Below are 16,974 nucleotides of genomic sequence, written 5' to 3' on the forward strand. Positions count from 1 at the left end.
AACCACATGTTTCTGTCTCTCAGGAAGCAACAGCTGAGACAGTGGGACAGGGAGGGCTGGTATGCATATTTCTGACCCCTGCCACTGTCATCTGGCTTTTTCCAGAAATTAAACAATGCTGCTTTATTTTTACCCCCTAGTGTTTAGAGGCAAGGATAACAGTGAAACACTACCCTGAAATTCTTGGCGTCTTCCATCACCACCAGAGCCTGGAAAAGGGGAGTCACTTCCCAAATGCCAGTGACGGTGGGCACACGGAGCAGCATGGAAGGAGCTGGAAGGACAGAAGCAGTTCAGCACAGGTTGCAGAAGCAAGCAGGACATCTTAGATATTTGTACAATTTTGGATGCACTAAAACTCTTTGATGCAGCAGCACATTTTGAGGGCTCTCCCCACCTCCAATGCTGTGCAAGAGGTGGGGGAATTTGAACCACCTGAGTGGAAAAGGATGGTGCACCAGCAAGAAGCCAGGCCCTGGCTTTGCTCTCTGCCCTCAGCAGCCAGTACAAGTTCGGGGTGACGCAAGGGAAGGCCTCCATGTATAAAAGTGAACCTTGCTGTGGAAATTGAACCCAGCTCAGGTTTTCATTCAGCATTTTTTTATCATTTAATAGCACTTCGCAGGGCTGGTTCCTGGTAATCTCACCCTGTCACCCCTAGGAAACCTGATGCTATTTCCTCCTGGATCTCTAAGCACCACAGAGATATGAACGTTTGCAAACCTCTTCCCACACCTCCATGCTGCACAGGAAAACTTGCCTGATTTAACAGGGAAAGTGAGGTGCAGAGAAGTAAAGAGGTTAATTCCTGTGCATCCCGTGACTGTAAAATAAATGCTTTACCTTGTCAAGGCAGTGGGAAGTATCATTGTGCTCTTCAAGACAGTCACAGAACTGCTCAGCATCTTCTGCTAAAAGCTGCTGGCAATTTTCCTTGCCTGCAAATGAAGCACAGTATCGCGCTTCAGCAGAAATATCTTGTGTTATAGTTTGCCTGCGTGTGCCAAGCACAAACAATATCAATTCACAACTCTATAAATTCAGGGTGATCCGGGTGTTCATGTGATTATGAGCAATCTTCCCCAAACAACCAGACTCCTCCACTCGTACTGAGGAAGGCCAGAGCCATCAGCACAAACCTCCCACAGCATACAAAAGTCACTACAGGAAATTAGCCCGTACAAGCAATTACCATTTTAATTGTAATGCTCTATTTGTGTGATACATGATGTCAGGATGCTCTGGTCTCACCTGTTACCCATTTTTAATTCCCCTCAGTGTAAGTGCCTTTCAGATACATATATTTGCCAGCAATACTTTAGCACCTCAAAATTAGGTGCTGATTTTTAAAAAAAAAAAAAAAAAAAATTTGGATTGTGGCTATATTGAACCCAGTCATTAATCACACTAAACACTGTTTCTGATTCCCAGATAACAAAGAATATAGAATAGAATAGAACAGAATAGAATAACCAAGAATATACCTTTTCAAATTAGCCAACTTAAACCAACACATCAAAGTCCTTCTAGAACAGTTACAAGAGGCCAGGTCTGCATGGGCAGACAACTGTGGTGTACCCAGTACTGTGCACCCCTCATCCCTTTGGATCACAAAACCCCGCCACATTTTCGGCTGAGACAGAGCATTAAAAAAAAGTCCCCTTCCTGCCCAGTGAAAGCCATGGTGGGGTGTGCTCAGCTGGGTCGTGCGGGAGGACATCAGCCTTGTGGCTGCACATCACACCCCTGGTACTGCTGGGCCACAATTTCAGACCCAGCTGTGTGCAAAAATACAGTGATAAAACTGTCAATCTGAAAAGAAAATACCAGGAAAGTTGGAAAGGGCCAAGAGAGCCTGGATAACAGCGATTCCTGCTTAAATACCTATTTGGAGCAGTGACCCTACTTCAACCCCTTGGAAACACATTGAATTTCAAAGCTAGCTGGAGGGGCACACCAATTTTGGAGCGCTGAGCAAGGCTGACCCTTCAACAGCTGGTTATTCTGCATTTTGGGTCTGTCTGGATATTAGGCTGGAGGGGTGAGTGGCCCTGTCCTCCTAACAGGAAAACAAACAGCACCCTCTGCTGCCCTCTCAAAATTTATCCAAAGCACAATGTTATCAAATTTAATGGTTACAGCTTTGGACTGAGGCAACTAGTGAGAATTAGAAGAAAGAAAAAAAGAGGGGAAAAAACCCCCTGTCCTAGGCAGGTTCTCCTTGGATTCATCTTGTCATTATAATTCAGCTTTAAACATTAAATATAATGATGGTCCTGCAGGGTGAGGGTGAGCCCTGCACCCCGATGAAACCCTTTTTTGGGGCCACATTGGAGAAAATTGGGGGGAAATTAGCCTGCCTGTTCTCCTGGGGGTGGGTGCAATGGGGTTTGGGGGGAATTTGACGCTGAAGAGGGGTGGATCAATGGGGCGATCCAGGGGAGGGCCAGCTAGTGGTTTGGCAGCAATTTGGGGGATTTTGAGGGTGATTTGGGTGCTGGGTCAGAGAGGAGCCACACAAGGTGAAGGGAGAGGCCTGGAGTTACTATGTAGATAATCGGCAGTTACTATTAGTTACTAGGCAGTTATAAAGCAGTTACTAGACACACACTAAGCTGTAACTAGTAGCTACTACTAGTTACCAGGCAGTTACTGCATTACTAGACTCTTACTAGCAGTTATTGAGCTGTTATTAGGCAGTTACTAGGCTCTTACTAGTAGCTACTTGGCAGTCATTAGGTACTAGTAGTTCTGAGACAGTTGCAAGGCAGGTACTAGGCTGATACTGGTAGTTACTAGTAGCTACTGGGCAGTTATGAGGCAGTTACTAGTAGTTATTAGTAGCTGCTAGGCACTTACAAGTAGTCCCTAGTCAGCTCGGAGGGCTGGGGGTCCCTCAGGGGAGGCCAGGCAGAAGCTCGGGCCGGGTGCAGGGCAGCTAGAAAGGGCGGGCTGAGGGCGGGCTGGGGTCCGGCAGGACCAGCTGGGCTGGCGGGGGCTACAGTGGACCCCCGGGGCAGTTAAAGTAGACCCGAGGGGCGGGGGGAGAGAGGGAGGGTGAAGCCAGACCGCAGGAGGAGCTTGTTACGGGAGAAGCGGCGGCTGGGGCCGGTTAAGGTGTCCCGGCCCTGAAGGCCCCGCCGATGCAGCCCGGCCTGGCCTGGTCCGGTCCGGCCCGGCCCGGCCCGGTCCCGCTGGTGGCGCGGTGCCCTTAAGGGGCTTCAGGGGCGGCGGCGGCGGCGGCTCCCTGCGCGCAGCGCCAGGGCTATGGCGGCGGCGGAGCGAGGTGGGCAGGGCTCCCTGCAATCTCCGCTCCCCGCCGCCCGCCGGGAAGGTGAGTGGGGCCCGGTGGCGGGGCCCAGCCCCGTGGAGCCACACCGGCCCCTCGGGGCCGTGAGGGGGGAGGCGGTGACAGGGGCCTGGTAGAATAGGGGCTTGGCAGTGCCGCTCCCTCTGAAATAAAGTATGTTCTCCTGGTGCCAGTACGGAAAAGCAATAGGCCTTTGATACCAAAGGCAGAAATTAATTAAGAGCAAAATGCACCAAGAGACTTGTCTGTGTTTTGCATGTGAAGGAGCAGGTAGGGTATCTGCAGCAGATCCATGCTGTTGGATATGTAGCTTGTAAATTGTAGTGTTATATTTAATTCTTCAGTGCAAAGAGGTCTTGCTCTAGCTTCATAAGCCAATTTCATGTTTCTGGGACAGTAAGATGACAAACAGGTTACTTTTATATGCCAGACCTGTGATATAGAGCGCTGGAATTGAATCTTAAGGTTGTGGCTGAGAACTGATGGGAATTTTCCATGCTCTCTCCTTCCCAGGTAATCTCTCCTGCAATCTAGCAAATAGCACCCTAAAAAAAAAAAATGTTGAGCTTCCAGGAACATCAAGCCATTCAAAATGGTATAAAATATACTTGCATGTTGAAAGACTTTGGTGAATGGTTTATAAGCATTGGCTATTCAGTTGTTTAATGAAAATCAAATTAAAAAAAAAAAAGCCACACACTTAGCAATGCATAAACATGGCCTTTTGTTTAATATGTGAAACATCCATTAATAGCAGATTTCCCCATTGTCAGTTAAATTTAGTAGTACTCTTGAACAGAAATAACTCTGGTGGAATTAATCACTGTTTAAAAAGATGACAGCTATTTTAAGCAGTCAGCTTTCTGGAGGAAAAAACAACACAAGTATCTATGCTCTTCAAAGGAATATACTTGGGGGAAGTTAGGAATGCGGTCTTGCTATCTTTAGGTTTAAATTCCATTTTTCACACGTATTTCTTGAACTGACTTGCCATATTCCTGAATTCCACAATGTGCTTTGGTGCATTAGCAAAAAAGCGTTTAACTTTAAAAGTACTGTGACCTCCTGGGAATTTCAGGGGTCTGTAGGTTGTGTTTCTTAAATTCTCAGTGTTTAGAGGTAGCTCACACAGCTGGTACAGGTTTTGTGGTGATACAGGCACAGCAAGGACTGCTGGTTATGCTTGTCAATTCATACCTGTGTCAAACAGAGCTGTGGAACTGGATATTATGGGTAATTTCTGGTTTGATAGCCTGGTGAGGAAAGGGTATCCTTTTCTTAGATATAAAATGAGCAATAACTTTTGGCTTTGGAAACTTTCTGTGGCAACAGTTCTTGCTAATTTCTTCACACACGCATCTCTTGGGGCTTTTTGTTTTAGCCTAATGGGTTTCTTTTGACTCAGTGGCAACAAGATAAAAACCCTCCGTACCTTTCAAAGTGTAGTTAATCTGTAGGTAGAAGCATGCATCCTTTTTCAAGGCTCAGTATGTAGCGCTCTCATGTTATAAATGACTAATTTTCTCTTCTCTCTCCTTTTGTATTCTACACATCTTTTTTGCTTACTGAAGGGGAAAAAAAAAAAGGGTTGGGTACCAATTCACTGGTGATATATTTCTCACCCAGAGTTCCACAAGCCTGTCTTAAATAGCACTGAGAGTAGGCTGAGAAATAGCATTGCACAAACTACTATCATACAATTGTACGGGAGCATTTATATGTCAGAAGAGAGCTGGGCAGAAGGATAAGTAACTGGTCTTAACCTGCCTCAGAGAGTTTACAGAGTGGGGATTGGGAGGTGTATTTTTTTAATTGTTCTTAAGAGCCACGGAGGGTTAAACCATGACAGAGTGGAAAGGGAAAAGGGTCTTTTATCCTAAGGAAGTAACTTAATGTCTGGCAAGGAGACTAACAGCTTATCCTGCAGTGGTTAACAAGTCTAATGCATTAGATTATGCTGTGTGGTTGGTTCCTTCTGAAGACCTAACCGGCCTTCTTGTTGCACCCTAGTCACATTTTGACAGCGTGTTTCAAAAACTAAAGTACAGCTTCATCAAACTATGCTCACAAAAATTAAAAAAAATAAAAATAAATACTTGTTTTCTGAAATCCTGAGCAATTTTTGCAGTAAAAATTATTTCACACACAAAAACCCCAAAACCCCCTTGTTTGCTGGTAAAAGCAAAACAGCTGATTCCAGTCTGCTTCAGCTGTGACAGGCTGGCCCAGCTCTCCTGGGTGTGGTAGGATGTAGGCAGCAGAGGTCAGTGGAATGGCCAGCAGAGACAGAGCAGCAGAAACAGGAGAACTTGGACCAACAGGGAGAAAAATGAAAACAGTCAAGGAACTGTGTTGCAAGAAGTGGACATCTTGATTTTATTAGTAGTGGTTGATATATTGTACTTCAATCTTAATTCTTTAAAACATTTTCTGTGTCCTGGCTGAGTTGAGAGCACTAAGAGAGCAGGCAAAGTGTCTTGTTACTGCTCACCCTGGGCAAAAGGGGGGAGCATTGTGTTTCATATCAATTGCAAGCTGCTTCTGTTGTGTGTCAGAGCTGATCACAGATCCATCTGGCCATCAAGGCTGTTAGCACTGTTTTAGTTTGTGTGTTTGAGAAGGTTTGGGCAATGCTAGGTTTGACCCCTGTTTTGGCCTTCTGCATGTGTACGGGCTTAGCTGTGTGTCTTAACCAGATCTGTCATAACACGTAGTATTCAAAGATGCATATAAATGCCTGTGAGTTAACTTGTTATAGTATTTTGTGGGGAAAAATCTTATAGATTGAGTGATGAAACTAGTTTGTGGAAATATGCAGTGCCAGCATTAACAGCATTTGTTTCCAAACAACAGGGTCCAGTTTGGCATTTCAATTTTTTTATGATCACCTGAACTTTGAAAACAAACCAAATCATTCAAAAGGATATTCAGGGACTAAACTCACTGAGAAAATTAAAATTTAGTGCTGCTACAGTATTGTGTCCTTGGAGAAATATCTTTAGCCTAACTGCAGAAATCAAAATCTGTGTGGTTCAGCCTCCCTTCCTCATATAGGAACACAGTGCTGTAATACTGCAGTTCAGTGCATTTGACAAGGGTTATAAAGTTTGTTATCTTTGCCTGCCCTTTTTAAGATGGATATCTGAGTTTATTTCTAAGATTGCTTTCTGACTCCCACTGTGCAGTGATTGTGCTTGCCTGCTGTACCACAACCAAAAGTGACTGGATTTCAGTGCTGCTATTTGCCTGCAGTTTCAGACAGCTGATACTTTAAGCATCCAAGCTTTTGTTCGTCTTTCATCCTGTTATGGAGTAGGAATATGCTTGCCTGATTGCAAGCAATAGAGTTTGCGCATGGTGTAAAGTTACAACCAGTCAGCTGAGATAACTGACTGTGTGCAGACTCCTGCCTTTCTTGCTTGCAGAGTAAAGCAAATTAATGTAGTGCATGTGATGTAAATTAACCTGGTTTACTTTGCAGCTGGGACAGGCTTCAGCATGCACACTCAGTTACTGTGAGGCTGGCAGGTGGTAGCCTGGTAAGATGCGCTAACCCCATTGCTTGTGCTGCTCCAGATGTGCCTTGCAGACGGCCACGTGAAAGGGCTCGTAAAAATGAGAAAATATGTGGGTCAATATTTGCTCTTGAGGACTTGCAGTTGTTGAACTTGATTCATGTATATCCATCTATTTTTCATTAAAATGCTGTGTTTGCTGCTGGCGTTTGAGGGCAGAATTTGGCTATGTCATTTTGTGGGTTTAGTACCTTGAACTTGAAACTTTATACCTTTGCCTTAAGGGATTTGTCTGGCTTAGACTTTTTCTTTACTACATTATTCTGTTTTATGCCTGCTCTACCCTCAAGAATTGGGAAAGAAAAATTAATAATAGACTAAAGCTGGGAGCATTTCCTTTTTAATCAAGTGGTAGAAAATCCTGGGCTGAACAGGCTTTTTTAAATTACCTGGTTTCTGATATTTTAATTAATGTTAGTATTTTTCCTGCCACATTTATATTGCCCTGAGGAAAGACTTTTTCCCCCTGCCTTTCCTATATGGCATGCCACAAAGATTCCTCTACAATTAACCTACTAAAAAAAAAAAGGATAGCAAAGGTTTAAAGTTGAAAAGACATTCTTGGACTTCTCTCAAGTAGTAAAATATACAAGTACAATAATTTTAAAATGTCCCTGAGCCTTCTCACATCAGTTTAATGGAACAGCAATTCAGTTACGGCATTAAAAGAAGATTTTTTTTTTTTTTTAATACTGGATATGCTTCTAAGATTATAACTGAGAATTGAGAAACTATAAGCAAATCCTTTTCTTTCAATTGTTTTTCAATTCAGACACTAAGAGTCTGATTTATTACTATTAGGCAATCTGTTTGGTTCCAGATTTCCAAAATCTACCTCGGTTATTTTGTTTGGTTTTTTTTTATTTATTTAAATTACTTCAGTTTTCTTGTTAAGCAATGTGCTGAGCACCTGCAGTTCCCCTTGCCTTCTCAGTGCCCGTATTTCAGTGGTTGAACATTAAAAAAATCAAGATGATCTTGTTTTAAGAATGTGTTCCTCATTGCCTATTGATTGCTTCTCATAGCCTATAGATTAAGTTTGGGTTTATTCTCTACATTAAAAAAAATAATTGTATAAAACACATCTCTGGAGAAGTATTTTTATAAATGCTAAATGAACAAGCAAGAATGTAAGTATATTGAATATCACCTGGATATTCAGATGATACTTGATGTTCTCTGTCTTCACCTGTGTTATTCACTAATATGTCAGACTGCTTTTAATTTCACTTCATATGAAGTGTTTCGATTCTGTGTCTCCTGAACGCTCTTGGAAGATGCCAGGTCAGAAAATTATACCAATAAAAAGTGTGCTGGGTTTTAAGCATACATTTATTGTTATGATCTACTTCTACTTTATTAACAGATTTTTTCTATTTACTCAGACATTTTATAAGTTGCATTGGAGATTAGAATGAGAAGTCATTTTTAAGAGTGAAAGTGGATGTGTTTAGGAAACTTTTCTTGTGCCAGTCTTTGTAAAGTTTGAGTGGTTTTCCATAATTAATAAATGTTCGGTGATTCGTGGCTTGTCTTATTGAGTGAGGGCTTGTAACAGAGAAATCAACTCCCTAAAACATCAGATTTGAATCAAATTATTAGGTTAAATCTCAAGCTTCAAAGGTGACATCATAAAAAATAAAATTTTGCAGGAGATTTCCAAGAGTGACTTAAAAGGAACACTGACTTAGAGGGATGGTATTTCTTCAAAGAAGAATAGAAGACATGATCATTTTGCCCTGTGGCTTGCTTCTCCAGCTCTTACAAACATCTGAAAATGTACTAATTTTATTCCTGTGGAACTATATTATTTTCTTCAACTACTGGCTATGAGTTAAGACTACACAGCTTTTTATGCCTTCTGTGTTAGGTTTATGTTTGCCATCTGGAATGTGAAGATTGTAACTCCTCCCAGGCTTGGTTTGACCCATCTTTCTTTGTGTGCTCAGGACTGGCCGTACGTACCTGTAGCTCACCAGGCTGAAAGTTCCAGTGTACTCTGATCCCTGCAAAGCTGAGCTGGTGTTATTAACATTGAGCAGGACCTGATGGGACTTGCAATCTCTTGAGGCAACTGCACCATTAGAAAGAGGAACCATTCTGTCTTTTACACAAGTGTGGAGCACCCACCACAGTGAGAACTCAGAGCGGAGGTGTGTTTTATTGTCAGTAGCTCACTGAGTGCTTTTCTAAAGGTAACTTGTAAAATGCAGCTTAGGTGGGAAGGAGGAATCGTGTCCTTCTCTGACACTTTCTACTTATTTCATACTTAAATAGCAAGAAGTTGGCATCTGGAGTCACTTACAAAAGCAGTTGGTTTCTAAGTGGAAACACTTGTTTTCTAAGAAAAGAATTTAAACCAAGCTTGTTTGTGTCCTAACCAAAACCAGTAATTTCAAGTGACTGTTTATGCCAATTCTCTTGTTTAGGGTAATATTGAATAGGCCCATCCATGTGAGGAGCTCAACACAGTCACTTCATAAGAATTAGTTTTAACTCATCCCTTTGCGGTAGGTAACTAATTTCTCCCATGGTCCTGTTGCAGGAATCAAAGATGCACAGAAGCAAAGACCAGAGTTTTCAAGCTTAAATACAAATGTACCTTTCCATAGATATCTGCATATTTGACATTCACTTTCTTGATCTCTTCCTTAGGTCTTGAGTTAACTGGTTTTATTGCACTCCTGCAATGCGATTTTAACACAGGCATCCAGAAGTATCAATAATTATATGTGTTTATAGATCCTCACTACTGAAACAGCAATTTGAGTGGCTGGGAAATTACTAGTGGGATAGCAAGCAGTCTTAGCATTCATTTGAAACATGACCAGAGCTGGTGCATCCCTTTCTCTTGAGACATGTGTTAGGTAAGGTGTTTAACAGCCAGATCATTCTGAATTTAGCATTAGTAGGGGACTCACTTTGGCTGTATCAGTCAAGAGGGCAAGGACTAAATAGGCAAGGAGAACCAAAGCATTGTTTAGGCAGTGTTGCATGATACTGCTGTCAGTGATCACTTATTAATTCTGTGGACTGTATAGGAAGACAGCTTTCCAGGCTGTTTCTGGCATCGCGAGCGCTTGGCATGGCAGCCACTTGGAAGCCCAGGAAGGGGCTGGCTGTTCTGGTATTTTATGGAGGTACTATCTGAGTAAAGTAACTCCCAGGGTGCCTGGAGAATTATCTAGTCCTGAGTCAGGCTAGGATTCCTGATAAGCTTGAGTAATCAAAGACACAAGAAGGCAGCCAGCATTTTTGCTGGATGTGAAGTCGCTCATGTATTGCATTAGCATACAGTGCTTGAAGACAGACAGTGATGCTGCTGTCTTGGTCTAGGTAGGTTTCTCAAACTTTCTCATACTGTGGAAACATAACCAGTCTTTAGCATCTCAAATGAACCCACCTTGTCCTGTCTCCATGCAGAGGCATAAGCTATCTTTCCAGCCTTGTCCTCTCTTACCTCTTCCTACCCTCCCTTCCTTCTCTGTTAGGGCTCCATAGCCTCTGCAGTATATTTGGAATTTGAATCTGATGGTAAAGCAACCCTTTATTAAAATGCTCAGGTATCTTGGATGACTACTATAAATTGTTACAAAACTGAGAAGGAATACAGATTGACTCTTGTGTGTGTGTTTTGCTTTTTTGCATTTTATAGACATTTTGATTGATTAAAAAAATCTTTTTTGGCACCTATTGTTTGTTCTAGAATTGTAGTACGAGCTGAAGTAATCACAAGAAATACTATAGTAACTGCTGAGAATTAGTAGTCAAAAGAATAAAAATATTTTATTCCTTTCTTTGAAAAGAAAATGGAAAACTTTCCCTGTTTTTCTAGTTTTCCCTTTGGGACTACGTTAATTCTAACTTGGATCGTCACAAAGGGTAGCAGTTGTCTCCATGGTCTGCTTGCTTTGGCCTTGACAGTCCAACAACAATAGTATTTTCTCTCTCTCTGTGTGAATATCTACTTTTATTAAGGACAGCTTATTGGTAGTACATTCATGGAAGTCTAGACTGTCTTCCATGTTTTCTTTCTGGGCATAAAAGTGAGGCATGATGAAACAGGAAGAAGTTACCTGATTTAATGCTGGATTTTTCTTTTTATGCCTGGGTGGACCTGAATGCTCATTTCCCATTCTATCTAATCAATCAGCTTTGACAGGTACCTTTCTCAGCCTAGTTCCCTCTGAAAAGAAGAATTTCTTAAGAGCTTAGGAAGGATAACTGGGCAAAGCAAATGGTACAGGTGAGGCAGATGGTGTGTTGGTGAGCTGATAATTAGGTTTGCTTGAAAGAAGAAATCTGTAAATACACATGGTTAATACATGCAGCGTCGTGTTTCTGTAATTGTCCATTTATCATCCTGGCTCCTTTCTGTTTGTGTGCATTCTTTTGCTGTGGTCAGTGCCACCTGAGGTTGAAGCAGAAGCACCTTTTTTTTTTAAGGTTTGTACTATGCCCACTAGAAGTGGACTCTAATCCTTCTTGGTGCTTCTAGACACTTGCAAATCAAGAACTTCACTCTTGTTCTCAGCCCTGAGTGGTCATGTATCTTCATGTAAACAGGGCACCCTCAAGGCTGCTGAAGCCCCAAAGCTAATCATTTTAATCTACTATATGAGACCCTATGTCTTTTAGTGACAGCCTTTCCTGATGTTAACATCCATAAGCACCAACAAAGTTTGGATCACCTGTGCTTTCAGAAGCTGTGCTGCCCAGGACCAGTCCTTGCAATCTCGTTGTGGTGAGATGATGCTGGAAAAAGGGCCATTACTGAAGAGAGGCACCAGTCTGCTCAGTGGGATTTCTGAGCCCAGAAGCCAGAGGGAATTGTTAAAAGTGCTCCAGGCTTCCCGTGATCATTGAGTTAAATCTTTAAAGGAAGTGCAAAGATCCCTCAATGGGATAGATCTTATGAGTATCTGAGTTTAACTGTCTGTGCTAAAGTCACTTGCAAAGCTTTTCTTAGCATTTCAGTTGGATCAGATTCATCCTTTGATTGCCAGAAAATCCTTTGTGTGTGCTACTTCACTTTGTGCATCCTTTTAGATATGTGAACTGATCTTACTGTGTAATGTTGCTATAATACGTCTTTTCTGAGGATGTCAGTGGACTTCAGAAAACATGAAATCTCACAGCATGTCTGTAACAGTACTAAGTGCCTTAGGTTTCATAATATAGCTGAGAAAACTGTGGCAAGGACAACCCCCTAAGACCTACTAAGAATCACATGAGAAAATATTGCCATTGAGTCATTAGTAAATAGGAGGTGTGGGCTGGATTGAGGACTCCAGTCCAGATAGTCCAGAGACTTGTCTTTTCTCTGAAGTATGGCCTGTTGACAAATGTAAATTTTTTTTTTGGGGGGGGAATAGCCTAAAAATAAGGGAAAAGCTACACTGAAAATTACTGGTTGACTTCATCATGCAGCATGAACATTATTTTTTTTAAACAAAAGATACAAATCTCATGTTTTGTATTTCTAAAACATTTTAATCCATATTTGTTTATTAAGGAGCAATCCCTTTGTGACAAACAGTAGTTGGTCTGTTTTGTGGTGAACCATTTCTTAATGATAAAAAGCTGATCCAAACAGTTGCTCCAAATTCATGTTACCGGTAGCTTTATGTAAACACTATGGAGGCATAAAAATGACAACGTCAGTATGGCAGTTCTGCAAGGCTGCTGCTTTTGATTGATTATCTGAAAAGTTTCTGATGGCATGGTTTTGGTTTTATCTCATCCTGGTTTCAGCTGAGATAGAGTTAATTTTCTTCCTAGCAGCTGGTATAGTGCTGTGTTTTGGGTTTAAGATGAGAATAATGTTGATAACACAAAAAGCTGAAGACCTCAAGTTCAACTTAATATTTATACAACTGGTTGCACGCAGGCAGCAGTACCGTAGATCTCTCCATACTCTGTCGTTTTTGTGTGTCTCAAATGGTCTTGAGGCATGGTTAAAAGGAGAAAGGGCAGACTTGTTTTTGACCCTTCTCTGGAGGTGAGCAGAGATGTCATTAACGAAGAGGGCTGTTGGTGTCTGTAGTTGCCATTGGGAAGGAGCCTGCGGTTGTGCAGACTGAAGACCGTTTACAACTTACTGCCTGGTTGGGATTTAAGTGAGAGACACATCAGTTTATTCCTGAATTTGTCTCCATGCAGTTCACCAGAAGACCATGTAGAAATACATTATCCAAGGCATATATATTTGCCTAAAAATCCACTAGCTATACAGAAAATAAAAAGAAAAAGGCTATGTTTATATGTATGGGTTTTCATGTGGTTTGAGGCTGAAATTATCAGATCAGGGTTTTTAAAAGTGGCTACCCAGCAATTTCAGAAGTGCTGCTGTGCTTCTGACCGACTTGGGTAGCAGCTGCTGTATCCTTTTTGTTGGTCAGGATGTTCTGGCCTTGTTTGACTTAAGGGAAGCAAACAGGGTTATGTTGTGCGTGGCTGTATCGCACTGACAAAGCCAGAGCTGACCTCCCATGCTATGGCTAATTTAACAGCAGGTGAATGCTGAGAGCTGTGTTAAAGCAGGTTATGTTACCATGCTCGTGGTTTGCATTCCCCAGCCAAGTTATTGTTTGGGAACCCCACCTGTTTTGTGCAAAATGTGTTAATAGTCATCTTGTGACCATGAAGAAAAACAGAGTACAGCAAATCTTTAAGGTTCTAAAATCAAGGCAAATGTTGTGAACTCCATGTCTTTGTTTTTGTAGATATTTCTGTCTTGGGGGAAACCAGTTCTTGGGCTTAGCAACACTACAAGGGGGTTGGATTGAGGTAGGAAGCTTCACTGAGATTATTGTAGCTCTGCATTCATCACTGCTGACTCAGCTGTAGTAGCATGACCTTGTCTTGAGAAAAGATTGAGCCAAAATGGAGGGACAAGAGAGTTAAGAGGTAAAAAATGGAAAGACTTAATGAGAAATGGAAAAGACAACACTATGAAAAGAGAACTAAGATGTGATAAATTTGCAAAGAAGAACAAACCTTAAGTCAAGTCCTGTCAACCTTTTTACAATATTGAAGAATGAAAATGGCTCTTGTAACAATGAAGAGCAATATTTAAAGCTGTCCATAGAAGATATTTTAGTGCAATTCATCAGGTACTGCAAAATGCCACTGAGGACAAGGACACAACAGGGTTCAGGACGGCTCCGAGAGGCATAATAGAAGTTACTTGGACAACCAGACTTCTGCTCCCTATAATCCAGTCTTTTCATTGCAGTGATCAGCCAAGAAAAAGGTGAACAAAACCCCATTTTTAATTTCACATTATAATGTTTTTAATTTTTCATGTTATAATGTCTTTATAGGGTTTTTTGTAGCATGCACTTGTTTTTTGTCTGCCAAGAAGGCTGTGCAGTTCACTGCTAAGTCAAAGGAAAATACACATAGAATACTGTTGTTGACTAATATAAAGAAGTCTGTCTTTGAAACAAAGTTATGTTTTCCAGTGAGAAGTTATTCAAATTGAAACAGGGTGAATACTGCCCATGATAGTAGCATTTCATAGACTTGTGCCTAGTTGCATTGCAATCTGCCTTTTGTTGGTTTTTTTTAATAGAGAATATTGTTCCATTTATCTTTCTCTAGGTAGCTGTTCTTACAGTTCAGTACACTTGAGCCAAACTGGTGTAATTTTCCTCTCGAAGTGGCTTTTTCTGCGACAAACATTGGCAATTCATGCATTTTGGGTGCAAGATGGGCTTTCATCTTAATGCTCAGAACTAAGTCATTTAATTTTCTTGTGTGGATCAACTCCAGTTATTATGTCCATTTTTCACTCCTCTGCTTGAAGGGGCTAAGCTACATGAATCAATAACTGTGGAATATTGAACATTTCTGGATGAAAAAAAAAAGCTCTAAAGGACTAGTTATCTGGCCATTGTACCTCATGAAAATGAAGTTTTTATTAGAAAATGTATTCTTATATTGGGGACTGATGGTAAGCCATGCCAGACAGTGGCTGACATTTTGACACCCAGTTGTTGCAATCTCAGCCAAAAGCCACATCAGAGCCAGCTGTATTTAGATCTGCACATTAAACAGTTCAGGAGTGCTGCTTTGGGAAAGCGAAGTGGGGTTTGCCATGCATGCAGTCAGAGAACAATCTCTGCATCTGCTATTCCTCAGGTTTTGTCAGGGCCCATAGAGCTGCTGATAGATTTTTTTTTTTTTTTTTTTTTTTTTTCAGCTGGTTGCATGTGTTAATGTTGGCTTGTCAAAGCAGTTTGGCATTCCTTGTTTCTGGCTTCCACTGGAACCACATTCCTGAGGTGATACTGGCTCAGTTAAAGTATATGTCATATGGCTTGTACTGAAATTCATGCTCTGGCTTTTAAGCGGCTTTTTACTTGTGCAAAGATGGCAGCCGTGTTATCCAGGGCAAACGCAGGGTGGAGTCTAGTTATTAATCATTTGTGAACTGATCATCCCACAGCTTAGCATCATTATTTAGAGTTACAGGACACAATACACAGTATTTCATTCCATTTTTTCATGTTCCCTTGGACTTTGCTTTGGCAAGGGGTCAAAAGAGCAATCTGTAGAAGTAATGGTAGCAGATAACTGCCTTTATGGGTTTCTAGATGCTCTTGTGCACCGAGCTTGAGACCACAGGGAGCGATGCTTTCCTTGCCCACAATCTCACCAGGCTGCGTGCAGAGCATGGAAAGCCAGCTGCTCCGCATGTGGTTTCGAGGATGGACCGTTGGTTACACTTAAAGAGTTTAAGCTCAGTTAAGACATCACAATACTTTCCCCAATATTTTCCCTTTAACCTCAGCTTCATTTGAAGGGCATGGTTTAGTTGAACTGTCTAGTTATGTGGTTCCTTTATTTTTGCTTTAAACTTGTTTAACTCTGGCTTATTTTTAAGAACAAGGCATTCCAAAAAGTTAAATTCTAGCTCAATTGGAACTAGCGTGACCCACTGGGGATGAAAAAGAAACAGGTAGTCTTAGAGTTTGTCAGCACAGAAAAAGTTTTGGTGATATAGCAGCGTGGGTAAACTTGCTCCCTGAAAGCATAGCCTGTGCTAGAGAAGTGTTTCCCACAATATAAGTTGAACTGATTGCCCTAATGAAAGTGTATTAAGAGGAGAAAGAATGGGGATGGTGATGTAGCTTTGTATTTGTGAGGGTTTTGCTGGCACAGCTATGCTCTTGTGAAGGTTGTGTTTAATTATCTTAATTGACGCGATGTTGGTACTACTTTTAAGTGCTTGTTAGAGTATGTCCCCCCAGATCGAATGTGGCTGCACATAGAATTATTCAGGAATAGGTTCGAATCTGGGCCATTTTTAATATGAATTAAAGTGTATACAGGCCATGAGTTAACTGGGAAAAGGGCAAAGAAAATCAGAACAAGCCACTGGAGCAGTTTTTCCCCGTATAACTAAATCAGTTAAATTGTTAGAGGGGAACAGGTACAACCTTCCTAAGCATCCGAGACCTCCTGGCCTTTCTCATGTACTGAGCTACTCCCAGACTTTCTTTAAATCTCTTCTTTAAGGAGTATTCCCATATTTAACTAACTCTGGTCTAGTCCAGTAAAAATCCTTCTTTTTAGGCTGTTAGTCAAGTATTTCTGACAGTGTGGCTTATTTGAAGTCGACTGAAAACCCAGAGTCTCTGTTTTTAAAGTCCAGGTACTCTTATAGTAATACTTTATAAGTCCATGCCAGCAATACTTGTAAGTAGGAAGGTTTTGGTGGCTTTACAGCATCGCTTTGAAGCCACAGTGAGGCACGGTGTGATTCAGCGGGTGAACATGAGTTCCTTCCTCCTGTGCTGCATGTGAATATTCAAGTGGTTGATGTTTCGTGTAAACAAAGACATGCAAATATATCTTGTCCTAACTACTGACTGATTTTTGTCTTTTGCTCTTTCCATTTAGAGGACATTTTAGATGAGGCAACAAGAAAAGACCTTTTCACTGACACTTTCTGTAAGGTTTGTGGGGCAGTGCTGCAGTTTGAGTCTCAAAGGACGTCACACTATAAGGTAGGCTGGAAAGGAAAATTTCTCCTAGCAAGCACTGTGGCTTTGTTTTGTTTTGTTTTTTTTTTTTTTTAGT

General features: G+C 41.5%; 1 protein-coding gene across 3 annotated transcripts in view; it reads left to right on the forward strand.

Moving 5' to 3' along the window:
* Positions 1–3,095: 3,095 nt before the first annotated feature.
* Positions 3,096–16,974, forward strand: part of KRCC1 (lysine rich coiled-coil 1) — a 29,166-nt gene continuing 15,287 nt past the window's right edge. Inside the window, exons 1-2 of one of the 3 annotated variants that reach the window (XR_008577109.1) lie at positions 3,096–3,334; positions 16,795–16,901. Coding sequence is in view for 1 of the 3 variants with exons in the window: in XM_054825471.1 (XP_054681446.1) it covers positions 3,268–3,334; positions 16,795–16,901 (174 nt within the window). In the remaining 2 variants the exon portion in view is untranslated. Of the gene's footprint in view, positions 3,335–8,934; positions 9,039–16,794; positions 16,902–16,974 lie in introns of those variants that run through there. The other 2 variants (XM_054825471.1, XR_008577110.1) reach the window with 2 other exon arrangements.

This window comes from Grus americana, chromosome 4 (assembly GCF_028858705.1).
Source record: "Grus americana isolate bGruAme1 chromosome 4, bGruAme1.mat, whole genome shotgun sequence".
Lineage (NCBI taxonomy): Eukaryota > Metazoa > Chordata > Aves > Gruiformes > Gruidae > Grus > Grus americana.